Here is a 22084-nt window from a genome sequence, read left to right as displayed (position 1 = left end):
AGAATGCCCTCACTCGGTCCTCTCAAACCTGGAGAAGGAAAGGACTCTGCATCTGGTGCCGGGGGTTGGGTGATGACCACAGAGTGTCCAGCAAGGGCTGGCAGGAGCCTCTGAAGGACACAGTGGAGCCACCTAAGCACTGAGAGCTGCAGGAGGACACGACCAAGAGGCCAAGGGGTGGGCCTAGCAGGCCTCTGACCCCCAGGTGGGGACCAGAAGGAAACTGGGACCAGTCAGAGCAGAGACACGTGTGGGTTCCTCCTCAGTCCAATCACAGAGTTCCTCCCAGGACCACTGCTGGGGAGGCTGCCAGCCACATCTCAGGGGTCACAGTCCCCACCACTCATCAAGCTCCTGTGACAGGCCAGCCTGGTAGCGTTATTGATTTAGATCTGTACGAAGCCTGTGGATGGGCCACAGCGGCACCATCTTTACAGAAGGACAGCTAAGGTACATGCACAGTAGGAAGGCCTGGACCATGACCAGCAAGTCCTAGACACAGGGCGTGCACCCTTGTTGTCTGGCTGCTCCCTTGCCACAGGGAGCCCTGGAGGTCCATCATATGCTCAGGAAGCTTGCCGTGCCAGGGCTGTGACAGGCCAGGCCCCTCCTACCCAGCATCATGACAGCGGGTCTCCTGGAGGGCCTCTGGAGCCTTCGGGGACTTTTCGTCTCATGTGGGATGCACTGAAGCACAGAAAATGGCTTTTGCGACAACAGTGACCCCAGAAAGGATAGTGTTTGGACCAAATTATGTGCCCCCAAATTCCTATTTTGGATCGTTGCCCCCAGTGCTATGGTACTTGGGGCCTTAGTGATAGACAAAGTCTAACCCTCTGGGGGCTAGTGCCCGTGTGAGAAGAGGAAGAGAGACCAGAGCCTGTCTCCTCATCATGCACACACAGAAGGAGGAGGGCACCCTGCACACCACAAGAGCCCTCACCAGGACACGCCATGCAGTAGCCTGGTCTTGGGCTTTCCAGAAATGTGGGAAAACATGTCTTGTGGCTTAAGCCCTGGTTCATGGCACCTTGTTAGGGCAGCCCAGCAGACTGACAGAGAGCTCGGCGATGGAGAGTAGAGAGCAGAGGAGAGCCGACGTGCAGCCAGGGAGGAAGCATTAGGCTCCTTCGGGCCTCAGAGGCCCCGGGTACATCCACGTGTTTGGTGGAGGGCCATGGAGCGGCTCCTGAGCTGGCACGGGGAATGCAGAGCCCCCCGTGAAGACAGCCATTGTCCCTGGCACCTCTCTGGCCTTCCTAGCCCTTTGCTCTGGGTGGCTCTGAGCCAGCCCCAGCCCTGCCAGCACTGGGATGCGTGAGCAGAACTGTGTTTGTCCAGAGCGCTCAGGGCAACACAGAGCCTCTGCAGGAACACAGACTGGGCGAGGCCCAGCTCCAGGAGTGCAGATGACTTTTGTGAGTTGATGGTGACACTAGGTTGACAGCCAGCTCGTATGAAAAGCAAGGGCTGCCAGCTGCTCTTGGGCTGGTGGGAACCCCTGATCCACCCTGAGCTCACGAAAGCTGTTCCCAGCCCAGTACAGGCCCTCCTGGGCAAGCTCTCTGCCACCTGCAGGAACAGAACAGAGCCTCTGCTTCCAGGCCAGACTCAGGGCAGGGTGCACAGGTTTCTCCCACTATCTAGGACTCCAAGTTCAGGAAGCGATCTCCCACAGTGACTGATGTGTGGAGAATCAGTGGAGTTGATAGTAACTATTGCTAACTAAGTCATCTTTATGGTGATAAAATACTGTAAAGCTTTTAGCCACTTTTAGTGTACAGTTCAGTGACATTGAGTCCCTTCGCAATGCTGTGCAACCATTACATTTCCAGAACTTCTCATCATCCCAGAAGGAAACTCTGGACCCAAACAGCAGTAACTCCCCAGCTTCGAGGTCCATGTCACTTCATCTCCCTCCACCATGGCATTCCCTTCCCACACCCAGGATTATGGGGAAGTTTATCCTATCATTTCATCACTAAATGTTTTTTATGCATCTGTAAAAGATAAAGACTTTTTAAAAACAGCTCTAAAACCATTATCCCTCCTAAAAATATCACACAGGTCCTCTGACATCACCTGAAGTGCACTCCTCAAACTTTCCCAGCTGACGCGTGCTATTCCTTTGCAGTTTGCCGCTTGAGCCAGGATCTAAGCAGGGGCCACAGGCAGCCCTTTGTTGCAAGGTCTCAGGTCTGACCCCTGCTCATTCCAATACTCCCTGTACAACTCTGTCCCTGAGCTCACTGCAAGACCACAAGGGGGTCAGGAGGGGTAGTGGGGTGGGTAGCACAGGAACCCCCAGGATGGGACCATGAGCCTGGACTGGGATCCTCAGCATTTTTGAGAGGAGGAGCTGTTTTTTGTCTCTTGGTCGACTGCCCTTCTCTCTGAAAGCCACAGCCGTTCCATCCAGGAGGGAAGAATCACAGGGAGGCAAGTCTCTCCCCAAAAGGGCTGATGGTGGACCCCTCCCCACAGATCAGCATGCACAGATTCTTTGTTTTCCATTCTCACCCCTAGAAAATGCGCATGTGGAACTGAAATAACCGCCATCTTGGACTCACCACCAAGCAACCTGGCTTCCTGCCCCATCATCTATCTTCAGGTTCTTTGTCCAGGAGACAAATCTTTCCCCTGGAGACAAAAGGACCAGGTGTCTGGACAAGGGAATTTGTTTTCAGACCCAACAGTGGCCAGAGGGGAAAGGTGAGGCCATGGGATTAAGCCTGGGATTAAGCCTCTGTTGGGATTCAGGGAGCCACGCAGGGCTACGGAGGTCCCTCTACCTGAGCTAGTCCATTCACCACCCTTGGTGAGCTCCTCACAAAGCAGTGAGATGTCATTTTTTGGCCATGGGATTGGCAAAAAAGGAGAAGCCTGAGGATTCCAGGTGTGGAGAGGATGTGGACCCTGGGATTGGAGTGTATGCTCTTGACAGGGCTGAGTTGATGCAATAATACTGACATGGCCTCTAGTGTCAGGCATTCCTCTAACTAGCAAGTCCAGGCCTAGTTAAATAGCTAAAGGAAGCCTGTGCCAATGTTCAACGCCAGACATGCACAAGAGTATTCACAGTGGCATTTTTCACATTAGCAAATTCCTGCAAGCAACATGAGAAAGTGAATGGATAAGTGCTATGATATATTCATGCAAAGGAATATTATGTAGCAGTAAAAATGAACAAACTACCCTCTCTATGTCATTCCCCCAGTGATTAAACTAAAAGATGGAGAACAGATTTGTTGTGGCTAAAGGTCAGCGGTGAGGTAGGGGATGGATACAGCTACGAAGGGGTAGCACCACCAAGATTCTTTGTAATGATGAGAAAGCTCTATAGATTGATTGCAGAGTGGTTACCGAATCTATTTATGGTGTCAAGTTGCATAGAACTACACACAAGGTTGAGTTGATGTAATAATACTGACATGGCCTCTAGTGTCAGGCATTCCTGACACTAGTGGTTACTGAATCTATTTATGGTGTCAAGTTGCATAGAACTACACACACACACACACACACACAGAGACTTACACACACACAAATGTGTATGTGAAAACTAAGGTCTGTATCCTCATTAAACAGAATTGTACCAATGTCAATTTACCAGTTTTATCTTTGTATTATGGCTAACCAGATGTCACCATTGGGGGAGACGGGTTTCACATGATCTACTAATTTTGTGACTTTCTATAAATATTATAATTTCAAAATACAGTTTTAATTTTCAAAATAAAATATTTAAATTTTTTTTTTTTTACTTAAGAAGAACAGTGAGTTGCAACATTGGGATGGACTTTAGCGATGATACCTAAGTGAAGAGAGAAAATCACAAAAGGTGATGAGACTGTTTTCATAAAATTAAGATCCATGAAAATAACTCATTGCTACAACCAGGATAAAGCGATAGGAAAAGAAAAGCAGAGGAAACCAGATCGGGCGCGCTGGCTAAAGGGGAAGGCAGGCTGCTGGGCCTGAGAGCTCACCTTCACACTGGTGGCCAGGTCGGCTGTGGAGAGCACCTCCCCGATGACGAGGCCCCGACTGACAAAATTCTTCGTCTTCTCTGCCTGCAAACATGATAGAACCAATGTCAAGGTTTCCTTGTAGTTTGACCTTGAAATCCCCATTATTATAATATGTGCATGTTACGTTGGGGGAGGGGGTGCGTTCTGGGGATTGAACTCGGGGGCCCTCCATCACTGAGCCAAATCCCCAGCCCAATTCTGTGCTTTGTTTAGAGGCAGAGTCTCACTGAGTTGCTTATCATCTTGCTGTTGCTGAGGCTGGCTTTGAACTCAGGCTCTTCCTGCCTCCACCTCCCAAGGCTCTGGGACTACTGGCCTGTGCCACCGCACCTGGCCTGCATGTTACTTTTGCAATAAAACACAATAAAAGTCATTGTTTAAGAAGCAACCCCACATTCCACTGCAGCAAACGTTTTCCTCTTGTTTCCATGGAGCCATTAGTTTCTGAGAACAAGTATGTAGGGCTCACACACTCTTTTCTTTCATAGAAGCAAGTCCACCGCACCTGCACTGGTAACAGACACCCCTTACTTGGGCTTTGCTTGGGCTTTGCTTGGCCTTAGCCAGGCTCAGCCCTGGCCTGGCCTGCCAGAGTTCCCTCAGCAGAGCAGGCACCCCAGGATGCACACCCAGGTGACTATGTCCATATGGAAACAGAGGACTGAAAAGGCTGGGGAACATTCTGGACTAAGGTAAAGCAATATTCTTTGCTTTCCTAACCAGAGGCCATTTCTGGGCTTTGAGGCATTAAAACCATGAGGTCCTGGTCTCGCTTCACTGCCCTCTTCTCTTGCACAGTGGGTGAGCTTCCTACTCTGCCAGCAGGAAATGAGAGGGGCCAAGCCCCCATTGCTGGTACATTTTAACAATTCAGAGGCAACCAGCACTTCCTGAGAAGGGGGAGATACCATGAATGGACAAACTCTAACTGCCCATTGTTGGAATGAATGACGTTTGTCCTCATTGACCAGTCCTTCTGAGACCCAGCCACAACACCATACCTGCATGTATGTATGTCTACTATAGTCATGCACATGTGTGCATACACATATGTTGTGCATCCACATTTACATAAGCGTGCATGCCTACCTGTGCATGGGTTGTAAACATGTACACCTATGTATGTGTGTGCATGTGGAGACAACTGTGAATGTGTGTGTGTCTGTTCCTGGGTGTGCACACGTGCCTGTGTGCACAGTGACTCTCTACTATCAGGATAACAGCCAGCCTCCCTGGATGGCTTTGTCTCCACACTGGCATAAGCTCTCTTCCCAAATGCACTCTATGTTTCCTCTCCCGTTGGTTTTTATGTTTCTCTCAAGCGTTATTAATTTTATCAAACAGCAACTGTCAAGATTTATGACTCTTATCATGGCTCTGACCCAATGCATCTTGTATTGATTATTTCCTAAAATAACTCCAGGCTGCAGCATATACCATTGCACGATTCCAGCTTGGGCTCACACTGGAGATTTGGTTACTAGTAAATAATACAAAATAACCATTGCAGATATCTGCAGATTTCTCAGAGGGCCCAAGTATCCTTTGTTGCACAGATCCTTATGGCAGTCCTAACCCCAGGTAGGAGATGGAAAAGCTCAGGCTCAAGGAAGCAAGTGACTTGTCTAACCAGTGGCACCTGGCAGGTGACAGAGCCAGGATCAGAAACCAGACTGACCAGGTTCCTCATCCAGATTCCTCCCCACCCCTCACTGTCCTCATCATTAAGTACTCCAGGTGGCTGGGCCTCCTCACAAATCAACTCCAATTTTGCACCACCAACCCTGTCCCCAGAGAGCACCTAAGGTCAACCTGCTGGGTGTCCTAGATAACTTCCTGAGAGTCGTCCTCTGCAGCGGACTTTCCTTTGCCTTAAGCCACCTACTCTGCTCAAACTTAAACCCTCAGAAGTGTGTAAGTCTCTCAGAATTGACTGTCTAAGTCTCTCAGAATCGCCAACAGTTCACAGTTTTCTTCATATTTCATTCTCCTAATGTAAACTGTCAATTGTCGAAGTATAATTTTGTCATCAGTGGTATTCAAAACTGTGGTCATTTTTACTCACCAGTATGAAATAAATTGCAAACACATTTGCTGAAGAATCAGCCCAAACTTGGCCATCTTTGAGCATCATAAATTGTTTATGCTGATTACTTCCCTTCCCCAGTCTCCACACGAGATGGCCACCTGTGCTATTGGACCTGATGGGAAATGCCAACAGGAGTGGACTGTTAATTCTGTGATGTTGACCTAAGCATGCATTTGGACTGGTCCATTTTCAAGAAGTCAAACCAGAGTTCCAAACCTGAGACTAGGCTTCATTTGACAGACTGCCTGACTGGTATAGATTTTTTAAATCTTCTCCAAACATAATTTCTCTCTTTCCTTCTTTCATTTCTGATTGGCTAGTTGTTCATAATTAAAGAATGTTCAATATTGACAAGTTTCTCTCTCATTGAACTGGCACCACTGAATTACTTATACTTGTCATAATCAATCAATAATCAACCTGTTTTTGTCTGCATCCATTCTTGCAGCATTTCTTTTGTATCAATGCTGCCTTCATTTACACTTGCTACATTCAGTCCAAACCCAATCTCCATGTCATCATGTAAATTGGTAGCAATTTTAAATGATAATAATTCTATAAATATATGGGTAGACTACTCAAGCTTATATTTCATCCAAAATTACAGCCCATGCTATTTATACTTTTGCTTAATAAATTCAGACTCGAACAGAAGGAAGATCAAGTTTTTCCTTAAGTACTGCTCTTCAGAGCACTCAATGTAGCAGAACTCTGTGATTTAGTATTCTGTTACAAAATCTGCAAAAATTTTGGTTTTCTAAACCCCCGAGTCCCTAAAAGACATATATACTTCCTCAGTGAAAACCAATGTGATTCGGAACTGGTTGGGTGTGGTGATCTGAGCTGCCTTCCTCTGATGTCAGAAGTCCCCGTGGATCCCTTTGGGTGGGCAGCCTGGGTTAAGTGCCCAGCCAAGAGTCCTGAGCAGAGTTTTCTTATCTTCATTTTCTAATATGAGTCTCCAAACTGGTGTACTTGCTTCTCCTAATTTCTGTTTCAATTTTTAGTTATAGCTTTAGTCTTACTGAATCTATGTCCTTTGTGAGAATGATCCTCAAATGATTTTATAAAGAGGAAAAAGAGTAAAATGCACAGATTAGTGGGTTTCAGGATTCAGGGGAGGCTCTTGCTTTCTGAGCTCATCATCTCTAACCCTCCACAAGATTCTAAGCCTCGTCTCCCCATGGCCATCTTGTGCCTGGACTATTATAACAGCCTCCCAGCTGGACTCTGCCCCCACCCTGCCCCAAATATCAGGCACTAGGATCTTTCATTATTGTTGTTGTTGTTGTTATTGTAAAATTTTCATCTAGATACAAGCTTTGCTAAATAAATAAACTGCTGATATTTTTCCTATATTGCAGTTGTCTTTTTATTTCTTTAATGATTTCTTTTGATGGGTATCAGCTTTTAATTCTTAATGAAAGTCAATTTGTCACTTTTTGGCTTGTGCATATTTGATGTTTTTCACAGAAGGAGTCTTCTCTAATGGACCTAGCCTGTCCTAAAGTCACAATGACATTTTCCTTTGTTCTTCTACAAATATTGTAATTTTGGAATTTGTGCTTAGGCAGATAATACACCCCAAGTACTATTGTGTATAGTGTGAGGAAGGGATAAAGGGTATCTTTCTGCTACATTTCTTCTATATGCTTAACTAGTTGTTCCAATACCATTTATTACAAAGACATTTCTTACCCCATAGAGACATTAGTTACCCCATAAACTAATCATAAATATTTGAGTTACTTTCAAGGACTCTCCATGTCTGTGCCCTTGATCTCTTTGTCTATCCAAATCAATACCATATACTTTTGAGTCTCTTTGTATTAGGTTTTGAAATCATGTAATGAGAGTCTTCCAACTTTGTCCTGTGTCAGAATTAGTTCAAATATCCTAGGTCCTTTGCATTTCCACAGGTTGTTGGAAAAATCTGTAAATTCTTTTTTTTTTTTTATTGGTTGTTCAAAACATTACAAAGCTATTGACATATCATGTTTCATACATTAGATTCAAATTGGTTATGAACTCCCATTTTTACCCCAAATACAGATTGCAGAATCACATCTGTTACATATCCACATTTTTACATAATGCCCTATTAGTATCTGTTGTATTCTGCTTCCTTTCCTATCCTCTACTATCCCCCCCCCTCCCCTCCCATCTTGTCTCTCTACCCCATCTACTGTATTTCACTTCTCTCCTTGTTTATTTACCCATTCCCCTCGAAACCTCTTATGAGTGCTTTAGTATAACAATGAGCATCTCCCTCCATTACCATGCAATTTCTCTTTTCTCTCCCTTTCCCTCCCACCTATTGTATCTGTTTAATGTTGATCTTTCCTTCCTGCTCTTCCTCCCTGCTCTGATCCTGGTTATTTTCATTATATCAAAGAAGACATTTGGTATTTGTTTTTTAGGGATTGGCTAGCTTCACTAAGTATAATCTGCTCTAGTGCCATCCATTTCCCTGCAAAATCCATGATTTTGTCATTTTTTAGTGCTGCGTAATATTCCATGGTGTATAAATGCCACATTTTTTTTATCCATTCATCTATTGAAGGGCATCTGGGTTGGTTCCACAGTCTAGCAATTGTGAATTGTGCCGCTATGAACATCGATGTGGCAGTATCCCTGTAATAAGCTCTTTTAAGGTCTTCAGGGAATAGTCCGAGAAGGGCAATAGCTGGGTCAAATGGTGGTTCCATTCCCAGCTTTCCCAGGAATCTCCATACTGCTTTCCAAATTGGCTGCACTAGTTTGCAGTCCCACCAGCAATGTACAAGAGTACCCTTTTCCTCACATCCTCGCCAGCACTTGTTGTTGTTTGAGTTCATAATGGCTGCCAATCTTACTGGAGTGAGATGGTATCTTAGGGTGGTTTTGATTTGCATTTCTCTAACTGCTAGAGAAGGTGAACATTTTTTCATATATTTGTTGATTGATTGTATGTCCTCCTCTGAGAAGTGTCTATTTAGGTCTTTGGCCCATTTGTTGATTGGGTTATTTGTTTTCTTATTGTTTAATTTTTTGAGTTCTTTGTATACTCTGGATATTAGGGCTCTATCTGAAGTGTGAGGAGTAAAAATTTGTTCCCATGATTTAGGCTCCCTATTTACCTCTCTTATTGTTTCTCTTGCTGAGAAAAAACTTTTCAGTTTAAGTAAGTCCCATTTGTTGATTCTTGTTATTAACTCTTGTGCTATAGGTGTCCTGTTAAGGAATTTGTAAATTCTGATGATGGCATTATAGTCGTTTTAAAATCAGCATCATGGTGTGTCTCTTTCCTCCCTCCATCCTTCATGATGAAAATCTCCACTGACCTCATTTGCCATTGCAAGAAATCTAAGCCTGTCAGCGTGGCCTCCACATCTGGCCCTTGTCCCCTGGTGGATTCTGGGCGTCACAGGTAGGGTGTCTCCATGCACAGAGTTCTGGGAGCATTTGGAAGCAAAGGCAGTAGCCATGTTCTTCTCCTGAGGGGCTCGTGACTATTCCAGGAAAACCCAGTACAAGACTAGTAAGAGGTGGCATTCCTGTGGCTCTGTCTAAGGGTCCTTTTCATTTTGTAACAACATTTGGAAAATGCTATATGTCAGCATTCTGACATATAGCATTTTCCAAATTCTCATCTCAAATTTAATATCTCTTTTCTTAGCAACATATGCTTCCTACCAAATACCTAACTACTTGGGAAACGTTTCTAATTATTAGTGTAATCACAGGATTGATTTGAAAAGCATATAAAGTCATTATTATATTGACAGCATCTAATAGTGAATATATCCTATTGACATGACCAGTTTGATGTGTGAATTTAGTTTTCTGTTAGTGTGAAACCTACAGCATTTTCCATTAGTTTTAATGCCATGAGAAAATGTTGTCCCAGTTATTATTTCCCTTTGTGAAATATGAATTATGGCTATTTAAGAACTGTTTGGTCAGGCGATGTCACCGGGAGTCACCCAGCATTCATATGTGCCCAAGCACAGTCTGAACATTCACTTGTGACATGCCTTCACGCCTCTCTTCAGCACTTCAAGGTAAGTGCTGTCAGCATCCACAATTCACAGAGGAAGAAACTGAGAATTGGAGAAGTGAGAAATGTGCCTCAGGCCACAGCCTCTCAGTGAAGGAGCCAGACATGAGCCCTTGTCCAACTGATTCCCAAATCAGAAACCTGAAACCATCACAAAATGGTGAGAAAATTATTCTGTGACCACTCCATTTGGGTGAGAAAACAGATTGCATATGCAATCCTGCTACCAGTTACATTTGGTGTGTATGTGTGTGTGTATGTGTGTGTGTGTGTGTGTGTGTGTGTGTGTGTGCCTATATGTAGTTTTGACTTTCCTATAGTGAACAGGTATCACCTTGATAATGAGGAATTTTTCAGCATTTCTCCCAGTGAGGGTTTGCTAATCTTGGTATTGTGTCCATCTGTAACTGACACTTCTCCAAATCTCATGGCATCAGTGGGAGGCAGAGAAACAGACTTGGTAACAGGTAAGAACCAAGCTGGTTCCATTGCCAGGAACTGGGGGAAATAGCACTGAAGTGCTTCAGGGCCGGAGGCCCAGGACTCGTACCTGCTTCTCTATGCCTGATTCTCCCTGCCTGTTCAGTGGCCCTGGTGGGAGGTTCTCAGGTCAGGTGCCCGTGCCCAAGCTTTATCCTTTGGCAGGGAGGGAGCCACTGGGACCCACCTATGGTATCCACATGCCATGTTTGGATGGCCATAAATGACAACACCTTGTCCTCACCCTTGAAGTCAGACTGGCCTCTCCCCAGGTACCATGATTAGGGCAACCTCCTCCATCACACACACGAGGTCGCCACTGAGCTCTGAGCAGCCTGCTGTGCTCAGTGTCCACCTGACTGGCCTTGCTAGGCTGTCTTTGACCCTTCCTTGGCCATCACCCTGTGGCTGATTTATACCAGCCCTGGCATAGCAAATCCTAGACCCTTGGAAACAGGGATGGTCTCCTATTTATCTCAAGTTGGAGGCCTCTGCTCTTTCTGCACCTCAACAGAAGGCCAGGCGGGGTAGATCTTGGCCACCCAGGTCTGCGCAGATCTGGTTTGAATCCTGCCCTGCTCCCTTGCTCTTTAGCTCTTGCTCTTGAACTACTTCTCTCTCTAGGCATTACCTGGGCCTGGAAACTGGAGGGTCACACTTACTTGTGGATTTACCAGGGGATTTAGTGGGATTCTGGGTGCCAAATGCCTGCCAGCCCTGTTTTACTTCTCTGGCTCCTTCCCAGTCTCCTCTCTGGTCCTTCTCACCACCAGACAAGCTCAGTCCTCGAGCCTCCTCTCCTCCATCACCACACACGCCTTGGGGACCCACCCAGCCTCACAGCTCTAACTCACCTCTATGCCCTTGACCTCCCACGCTCCTCAAGCTGTTTGTTGGTCCCACGCTCCTCAAGCTGTTTGTTGGTCACATCCCAGGGCTAACTCCTGACTTAACCTCAGATCTGCTTGGATGGCTGCCGTAGTCTGGCTGGGCACAAATAACCGGGAGGTCACAAGCCACTTGTAGGTTCAAACAGGAACTAACTTTATTCGAGAGCTCAACGGGAACTCAACGGGGATTCCGTGAGAACTCAATGGGAACTCTGCGAGAACTCAAAAGTAGCGGGCACCCCAGGTAGCAGGAGCCTCCTTATTGCCGGACAGCAGAGGTTTATATACACAACTGAATACACAGCTTGTTTCAATTTAGCATCATCAGTTACAGCAATCAATCGTTATCTTAATAATTATACACAGCTTAACTTAATTATCATCATCTTAATGGCTCGCTGGCGCTACCCCTCAACCACTCCTTCTGGCAAAATGCCAGGCACCATCTAGACTTGGTTGTGGCTCTCAACAGATGGCCCCACTTTGGTGGACAATACCCTGTCCTTCAAGTTGCTCAGACAAAACATCACGGAACCAACGTGCCGTTCTTCCCTCCCACTCTCTCACATCCATCACTCAACAGATCCCACTGCTTTTCCTTCAGCAGCCTCTAACTCAGCCACGTCCATCACCCTGACTGGCCAGTCTGGTCCCAGCCAGTACCACCTTGGTCCTAGGTGACTGAAAAACCCTCGCAACTCATCTTTGTGTGCAGACCTGCTCTCATAGAGTCAGCAGAAGCCAGGGGATCCTGGAGAAATGTCAAATCATATCCTGCTCCACCGGGTCCCTCCAAGCCTCCCATTTCAGCCACTTCAAAGAAACCTCTTATAAAGCACCTCAAGTTCCAGCTCCCCACCACCTCCCAGGTCCATCACCCCCTACTCTGCTCCCACCACAGTGCCCTGTTGCTCCATTAACAAGCCCAGGACCCTCCCGCCTGCCCTCAGGCCCTCGTATCTGTTGTTCCCTCAGCCTGGATGCTATTCCCATGACACCCACCTAGTTCACTCCCCATCCCCTTAGGCATCTTCACCTAACCATGGAGCACCTCCATCTCTCCAACTCTCCCAGCACCTCTAGATTCTTGATTTTTTAAAAATGTTTTCAACATATACATAACATAAAATTTATTATTTCCATCTATTGTTTTCAGTTCCAGGAATTAAACCCAGAAGGGACAGAATTCTACCACTGAGCTACGACCCCAGCCCTTTTTTTTTTTTTAAAGACAGGGTCTTGCTAAGTTGTTGAGACTGGCCTTCAACATGCAATCCTCCTGCCTTAGCCTCCTGAGTAGTTGGGATTACAGGTGTGTACCACACTCCACTTATTTCAACCATTTTGAGCATACAGTTCTGTGGTGCTAAGTACACCATGAACTTTTTCATCTTCCCACACTGAAACTCTGCACCCATTAAAAAATAACTCTCCATTCTCATTTCCCCTCAGAACCTGGAAATGGCCTCTCTGCTTTCTATCCCATGAATTTGACGACTGTAGATATTTCAAACAGATAGAATCCTACAGCATTCGTCCTCTTGTGACTAGCTTATTGCCCCTAGTATAAAGTCTTCAAGATTCATCCATGTTGTAGCAGGCATCAAATTTTTCTTCTTCTTTAGGCAAAACAATGTCCACTGTAGGTCTGTATATACACCATATTCAGTTCATCCATGCATCTGTTGATAGACAATTCTGTTGTTTCCATCTTTGGGCCATTGTGAATAATGCTACTGTTAACATGGTAATACAAATATCTGTTTGAGTCCCTAATTTTATTCTTTGGGATATGTACCAATAAATGGAATGTCTAGGTCATCAGCAATTCAGCATTTAATTGTTTAAGGAAATGCCACATTGTCTTGCCCAGAGGCTACACTGTTTATAGTTCCACCAAGGCACTGGCAATGTGCCAGGGTCCCAGTTAGCCACATCCTCTCCAACCCTTGCTGGCCGCTGCTGCTGCTGCTATTGCTTCCTTACACTGCCGTCCTAATGGGTGTGGGTGGTATCTCCTCGTGGTCATCATTTCTATTTCCCTAATGATCTGTGATGTTGAGCACTGTTTCATGTGTTTATTGGTCGTTTGTACATCTGCCCTGCAGGAATCTCTCTTCAAGTCCTTTGACTGTTTTTAAATCTGGTTATTTATTGTTGTTGCCCTTGTTGAGTTGTAGGGGTTCTTCAATATACTCCAGACATCAATCCTTTATGGGATGTCTGATTTGCAAACATTGTCTTTTCACTCTGTTAGACTGTTTTGTGTGGCTACCACACAATACCGGAGCCTGGGTAATTCATTAAGAACAGAGACTTAGTTATTACAGTACTGGAGACTGGGAGGCCCAAAGTTCAAGGGTTCACATCAAGAAAACATCTTCTTGCTGTATCATCCCATGGTGGAAGGTGGAAGGCAGAAGGACAAAAGAGCATGTGGGATGTGGAGGTAGCCAAACTCATTTTATCCGGAACCCACTGACTGCCTTAACCCACTTAAGCATTATGCTGGGGCTTAAGTTTCCAACACATGAACTTTGAGGATACATTCAAACCACGGCCCCTTTGACACACAAGTTTCTAACTATGATGTAGTCCAATTCATGTTTTAGACAAATTTTTATTAAATTTTTTTCTAAAATTGTTTAAAATAAGTTTATCTTTAAAAACATGTTTTTGTTTCTATCAAAGAAACCACTGCCACACCCAATGGGTTTTTTGTAATAGTTTATTAGCTTTAGTTTAACATTTAAGTCTTTAATATATTATTTTTTGTTTTGGTTGTCAATGGACCTTTATTTTTATTTATTTATATGTGATGTTGAGAATCGAACCCAGTGCCTCACACATGCTAGGCAAGTGCGCTACCACTGAACCACAACCTTAGCCCACATAATCTATTTTTTAAATATTTACTTTTTAGTTATAGGTGAACACAATATCTTTATTTTTATTCTATGTGGTGCTGAAGATCAAACCCAGTGCCTCACGAATGCTAGGCAAGCACTCCATCTCTGAGCCCCAGCCCCAGCCCAAATCTTTAATCTATTTTAAGTTAATTTTTGTATATGGAGCATACACCATTACAATTGTCCCAGCACCATTTGTTGATAATATTTCCTTTCTTTATTGAATGGTCTTGGCACCCTTCTCAGAAGTGATCAACCACATATGTAAGGCTTTCTTTCTGGTGTTCTTTAACTATTCCATTGTTCTATATTTTTGTGTTTGTGTCAGTACCTTATTGTTTCAATTACTATAGCTTTGTAGTAAGTTTTGGAGGTTCCACTATTTGAAGTGTGGAACCTCTAAATTGTTTTTCTTTTTGAGGACTGTTTTGTTTCTTCAGGGTCCCTTAAGATTCCAGAAAAATTTTAGAATTTAGGATGGATTTTTCTATTTCTCGAAAAAAAATATTGCACTGACTCTATTGTTTACAGACATCTTAACAATAGTATCTTCTAATCTATGAACATGGGATGCCTCTCTATTTGTTTGTGTCTTGTTCAATTACTTCACCAATATTTTATAGTTCTCAATATATAAGGCTTTCTTCTCATTTGTTAAGTTTGTCCCTCAGTATTTTATTCTTTTTGAGCTACTATAAATATAATTGTTTTCAGTTTCCTTTCAATAGTTCATCATTAGTACATAGAAATTCAACTTATTTCTGTGTGTTGATTTTTATCCTGCGCGTTTCATGAATTCATTTATTAGTTCTAGAAGGGTCTTTTTTTTTAATTATTGGGCTCTTCTATATATAAGAACATATATCATCTGACAACAGAGAAAACTTACTTTATTCTTTTGATTTTTATCCACAGTATCTATCACTGATATGCCATAAATGTATTGTTTATTAGTTTATTGTCTGTCTCTTCCCCCACAAAAATGTGAGTACCACAAGGACAGGTATTTTTGCCTGCATTTTTCAGTGTCCTTTGAACAATGCCTGACTCATGTAAGAGCTCAATAAATATTTGTAAAATTAATGAATCACTTCACCTGGCACATAGAAAGGACATAGAGGATGATAAGCAAATGATATTATTGACATAATATTTCAGTGCAAGAGTGATAATTAAGCCTTAAAAATAAAATATTTAATTGTGCAGAATAATTGCAGTGTCAAAGAATAAATAACACCACGATTCCAGCTGCACTGGAGTCCTTGGGAAGGTCCTAAATCACTCCTCACTCCTTGGTGTGCCCTTTTAAGTAATCTCTTTGGCCATCACAGATGACAACACAGTTTGGTTGCCAATCTACACAGAGGGACTTCTATAAACAGGCCACTCCATCCTGTCATCTCCACTCAAATCCTTCAAGTATCCCATGGGGACAGGGCTGGCCTGGCCAGAGTCATGGCCAAGTGGCCAATGTCCAAGTTTTTAGAGCTGGAGCTGGGACAGAGACTCCTGCCAAAGGCAGCAAATAGGACCAAGATCTAGGGCAGCCTGTCATAGCCCACTAGGAAAAGTCTGGGTTCCAGGACAAACAGAAGCCAGAGGGCCAAGGAGGAAGCCAAGGCCAGGGCGACAGAGCCAAGAGCTGAGTAAGCAGGTCAAGACCAGAACGGGGCTCGGGTTGGGAGGAGGTGTGCATGGCCAGGTCTGCAGGGTCAGCGGAGGCTGGTGCTGGTATCTGTGAGCAATAGGGTGGGGGCTGGTGGGACGGGCTGCCATGAATGACCAGTGACAGACAGGTGTCCTCAGACTCGTGGCATGTTTCCTGATCAGCTAAGTTTCTGCAATACAACGAAAGCTCAAATTTAAATGGTTCCTGGGAAAAGTTATTTCTTTTCTCAGAGATTAATCAGGAAAGCTTTTGGTGGTAAGCTGACCTTAGAATATTATTCCACCTTTGATCTGATCACCTACCTGATGCCTCTTTAAATATCTAAGTATTAAAAAAAATTCTGAGATTATCTAAAATTCTGTTCAAATATAGATAATTACAATAAGTATAATACACACACACACACACACACACACACACACACACACACACACACACACAATCTTCTGCTAATTCCCCTCCAAGTTGTTGAGACTGGACTTCCTGAGGAAAATGCAGATGATTTAGATCAACAGTGCTCACATTTTATGGTCCTTGGATCCTTTACACTTAAAAACTACTGAAAATTCCAATGGGACTTGTTTTTTGCAGATTATATTTAGCAATTTAACAAATTAGTAATTAAAACTGAGAATTTTTAACTTATTTATTAATTTTTAAACTAACAATAAATCAATTATATGTTAATATAAATGGCATAATTTTTATAAAAAAAATAACCATAATTTCAAAAAAGACTCAATGAAAGGATGGTAGAATTTTACATTTTTTGCTAATTTTTTAAAGATCCATCCCAAAAGAAGATAGCTAGACTCTCGCATCTGCTTTTGCACTCAGTTTGTTGTGATATGTTGCTTTGTTTGAAGTTTATGATAAAAATACAGTGTCACATACGTATACTGTATTTGGACATCTACTTTCCTTTCTTTCTTTCTTTTTTTTTCTTTGGTACTGGGAATTTAACCCAGGAAAACTTTACCACTGAGCTATATCCACAGTCCTTTTTATTTTTTATTTTGTTCAAGTTGGCTTCAAACTTACTATCCTCCTCCCTCAGCCTCCAGAGTCTCTTGGATTACAGGCATGCACCATGCCCAGCTAGACATCTACTTTTCAAGAAAGGACACCCAGGGCCCTCAGACTATACTTTGAGAATCACTGGTTTAGGTAACGATATCATGCCCCCAGCCATGTGGCTCATGGGTGTGTGGAAGATCAGCACTCAGAAAAGGAGAGGAGATGGTTGTGGGGGTGGGGACTTCACTGCTCATATATCTCTTCCTAACTCTTTCTACACTTGGCCAAGAGCAAGCTGACCTCAACTGGGTCCCTTGACTGGAAAGAAATGTTGACATGTCCTCCAAAAGCTCCTGTGTGAGACTATGCAGGAATGTTCAGAGGTGAAATGATTAGATCATGAGACTGGTGATCTAATCAATGGATTAATGGATTATTGGGTGGTGACTATAGGCAGACAGGTTGTGACTGGAGGAAGTAGGTCAATGGGGGCAGGACCTTGGGGATTATATTATCCCTGGACCCTTGCACTAAAAGCTCTTTCTATGTCCTGCCTGTCTCAAACTGAGTGACTTTCCTCTACCACAACCTTCTGCCAACCTTCCCACCTCAACCCAAAGGTATGGAGTCAGCCTACCATGGACTGAATCTCTAAAACCATGAGCCAAAAGAATCTTTTCCTCCTCTCAATTTTTCATGTCAGGTATGTTAGTCTTAGCAGCACAAAGCTGACTAAAACGGAAACAAAGCACAGCAGTACTCAACCCCCAATACATACTGGATCATCTGGCAGATGAAAATGCTGATTTGATTGGCCTGAGCAAAAGCCTATATACAACAGGATATGCAAAAGCTCCCCAGGGGGCTCCAATACACAGCCAGGGGTGAACTCCACCAGACAGAAGCTGGCTCAGAAAGCAGACTACCTGGGCTTGAACCTGGGCTCTATTAGTTACATATACAACCCACTAGTTATATAACCAAGCTCGGGCCAGCCGTTCAGCTCTGGTTACCTACCTGTAAAACAGGAATACTATGAGGGATGTGGTGTAGTCACAGAAATCATCCCTTTAAAGCTCTTAGCACTTCGACTGGCACAATGTAGGTGCTCAGTAAGCTTCAGGATGATGGTTACAGTGATGACTGAGGTAGATCTCAGCCTCTTTCAGCTTCCAGGGACAGGTATTCCTGGGAATACTGCCCACACAAGGCTCTCCAGGCAGGAGTCCCAGCTCCTGCCCCAGCACTGTCACACAAAGCGGACAACCAACCTAGTCTATCTCTTTATCTGGACACCGGGAATCACAACTCTGCCCCCTTCCCGCCCCCAAGACCCAATCCTGGAATCCTGAGGGGAACGAGAGAGCTCTTGGCTGATGTGCACAAAGGTGAGGTCACTACAAACAGGTGCAGGAGGAGCGGGATGGAGTGCACCGGCTGTTCACGCTGCGTGCGTGTCGTGCGTACGTGTCTGAGTGCGCATGTGTTTTTCTCTTTATGTTTATTGGAACATCCCAAATCCATTACAGATGGTCAGAGGGGAGAACACAGAGTGGAAATATTTTAATGGCTTATTCTTGGCCTGTGAACTGTCCATAGAGACCTGGAACAAATGAAGCTCCCTCCTCATCTGTGCCTGAGAACGTCATCCTCCTACATCACGCGGCGCCTCCGCCTCAGAGCGCATCGGCTCACCCACAAAAATTAATTTGAAACGGGGGCCAGGGAGAGAGGGGAGGGCCTGGCTCTCTCTCTGGACAGCCATGACTCTATGGTTTTATTAAGAGGCGGGATGAATCATGGAACACTTCTAGAATTACTGGACGTGGACAGCTCCTCCAGCTGTTAATGGGGTGGAATTTGAGAGCCTTCGAACACAGATGTGCTGCTGAGTCCTGTGACATCCTCACGATGCGATGAGCCTGCCGTGCTGAAGGCCGGTGGAGTTTCTTCGGGTTCACTGGCTCTTGAGAATTCGCATGGAGAAAGGTGCCAAATCGGCGAGGTAACTAACAGAAGGGGACCGGAGGGCCACCTAGAGCCCATCCTGCGCCTGCTCAAGGAACTGTGCCCAATCGCTGAGGACAGAAATGATCCAGGCCGCTTAGACCACTAGGGGAGCCATGAAAACAGGAGGATAATTGGCTTCAGGGCTCAACACGCTTCAGGGGCAGGATTACAAAAGCTAATCTTCCATATTCGGCAGGTCAGGCTTGCAGCAATTAGCAAGCCTCATTAAGGGGTCCCGGCTCTGAGCACTGACATGAACTTGAGCCGCGGACATGTAGGGCTGGTTAAAGAAGCAGGAGCCTGGCCTTGTGCCAAGAGCTCACCCACCAGCCCGGCTCCCAGCGCCTGGGCAGGCTGGACTCCGAGAACGTGCTGGAAGCAGAGAGGGCCGGATTTTTCCTTCTAGTTTCGGTTTCATTCACAGCTACATGTGTACATTCCGGCAAGAGGTGATTAGGTGGCTTGAAAATCTTTGCCAATCTGCTTGGTGTGAAAGGACATTTTAGGCTCTGCAAGCTTGCCTTACTCTTGTCATGTGGGGGGCTCTTCTGCCAGGTGGACGTCCTTGTAGGCTCCTCGGGGGTGATGCCATAGTCCCCTGCCAGCCTCAAGGTGGCTAGGACATTTCAAGAGCAGGCTCATCAGGGGGTCTATTCTCAGGTGGATCCCAGACACCCCCCTCCCCCGCCCAACTCTGATCTACACTCCACAAAGAAGGGTCTCCTGGGATCACCTGAATGGGGAGGAGCCACCCTTGATCCTCTGACTCTCCCTCCACCTGGCATGAAGGGGCCTGGGTCACTGATGGATGGCACTGGCTCCCGGACATCATCTATGCCACAGTCTACCCTCATTCTGGCCCCTCCCAATGAGACGCTGCCCCAGGAGCTTCAGTACTTTCTCCTTATGAAAAGGGGTATGTGGAGGAAGCCGCAAAACGGAATAAAATGGAAATGGACTTAAAACCTCACTAAAATAGATGGCTCCTACAGCCTCATAAAGAAAACCTTCAATCAGCATCTTCTTTCCTTCTTTCTTTATCCTGAGGCTAAAATTAGCTAAAATAATATCACTGAATTTAGAATGCAATTTTTAGACAAACTTTGGACACTTCCAATTAAAAGCCTCTAAAATGAGTTCTTTCTATTTATCAGCTATTTAGACTTTATGCCTAAAATGACATGGATTTTGTGAACAAATATTTCATTACTTCTGCTGATTCTCCTGTTCCCCAGCCTGTGAGCTTAAAGAAGTGGACATGGGGACCTAGGGAAGGGGTAAGTGAGGTTCATAGGGAGCAGGGAAGAGAAGGGGTCTGAAGAAGTTGCCCCCTACCCAGTGGCCTGGTCTGTCAGCATGCCCCAGAACAAGGTAAATGAGCTTGCATACATCGCAAAAGCAAGCCAAATGAAATCTCTCTCTTTCACACACACACACACACACACACACACACACACACACACACACACACAAGCGCACACGCCACACCACCACAGAAAATTAACAAGGACACTCACCTGTTCCTGAAATGCACGTTTTATCAGTGGATGACCCAGGATAAACTTCACTCTCTGAACTGTCAGAGCTCTCATCTCATCCAAACTCAAACCATACCTATGCAGAACAGAAACCACGGGGTTAGGACATGGCATTGCTGAGCAGAGCCTGCAGTATCCCCTGTTGGACGCTGTGTACACTGTGTGTGTGATGCAGACTGTAGAGTCAGCAAATGGCATCAACTGGAAAAGGAAAAGGGAGCATTTCCTGACACAACCATCTCAAAATAAGTCTGCAGCTCCTCCCCTCTGCAGGCCTTTAAAGATTTCAGACACATGATAAGTCTGTGATGGCCCAAGAGCAGCGTTTGTGGAGATGGGGATGTGGGTGACCTGCTGTGGTTGCCATAAGGAAAGTTGCTCAGGGCAGACTTAGAAAGACCCTCCTGGACCGCCACACCATGGAACTAACTCCAGAGTACCCCTGAGGCTCCTCTTGTCTCCTGCTGCTCCCAGATGACCACGGGGCGATGCTCTCAGTCATCCACCTCTGCCCAGCAGGCAAGCCCTGCTTAGGACGCCCGCTGGTCCAGGGAGACCTCGTCATAACGGTGGTAAAGGCTTGGGCTGTGTTGTACTGAGGCTGTCCCAGCTCCACCTGGTCCCTGTCACTCCCTTCACAGCCACCACTCTGCAGTCTGCAACCTGGAGCCTCTCCCCACCCATCCAGTCCCTCTCCTTCACCCCTGACAAGTGTTTTCCCCCATAAGTCTCTCGCACACCTGGATGTCTACTTTTCAATGAACCTAAATTCACCAGGGAGGAGATGTCCCGTCTCTGCCATCTAAAATGTTTCCATCCAAAGCAGACTCCAGGCCTGGAAGAACCTCACTCCAGTGTGAGTACTGGCTCTGTCACTAATTGTGTGATGCTCATACTGAGAATAATTAGACATTTGAATATTCTGACCAAGATTCTCAGACAACCATCTTTTTTTTTTATTGATTGTTCAAAACATTACAGAGCTCATGATATATCATCTTTCATACATTTGACTCAATTGGGTTTTGAACTCCCATTTTTACCTCAAATACAGATTGCAGAATCACCTCTGTTACATGTTCACATTTTTACATAATGGCATATTAGTGACTGTTGTTTTCTGCTACCTTTCCTATCCCCTACTATCCCCCCTCCCCTCCCCTCTCCTCCCATCTTCCCTCTCTACCTCCTCTGCTGTTGTTCAATTCTCTCCCTTTTTTCCCTCCCCCTTGCCCCTCATAACCTCTTATAATTTTGTGTATCATTGAAGGTCTCCTACCATTTCCATATGCTCCCTTTCTCTCCTCCCATTCGTCTTTGTTTACTGTTAGTCTTTTCCTCATGCTCTTCCTTCCTGTTCTGTTCTTAGTGGCTCTCTTTATATCAAAGAAGACATTTGGCATTTGTTTTTT

At 45.0% G+C, this 22084-nt stretch overlaps 1 protein-coding gene across 1 annotated transcript in view; it reads right to left on the bottom strand.

The window, feature by feature from the left end:
- Positions 1 to 20791, bottom strand: part of LOC144372381 (acyl-coenzyme A oxidase-like protein) — a 143534-nt gene extending 122743 nt beyond the window's left edge. The window contains exons 1-2 of the mRNA XM_078035782.1: positions 20652 to 20791; positions 3990 to 4073 (exon numbers count right to left, since the gene is read on the bottom strand). Of these exons, the coding sequence (XP_077891908.1) occupies positions 3990 to 4073; positions 20652 to 20786 (219 nt within the window). The 5' untranslated portion in view covers positions 20787 to 20791. The remainder of the gene's footprint in view (positions 1 to 3989; positions 4074 to 20651) is intronic.
- Positions 20792 to 22084: the final 1293 nt, after the last annotated feature.

Source organism: Ictidomys tridecemlineatus, assembly GCF_052094955.1.
Source record: "Ictidomys tridecemlineatus isolate mIctTri1 chromosome 12 unlocalized genomic scaffold, mIctTri1.hap1 SUPER_12_unloc_9, whole genome shotgun sequence".
In the NCBI taxonomy this organism is placed as follows: domain Eukaryota; kingdom Metazoa; phylum Chordata; class Mammalia; order Rodentia; family Sciuridae; genus Ictidomys; species Ictidomys tridecemlineatus.
Note: the sequence above shows the minus strand (reverse complement) of the source record. Positions and strands in the feature narration are given on the sequence as shown.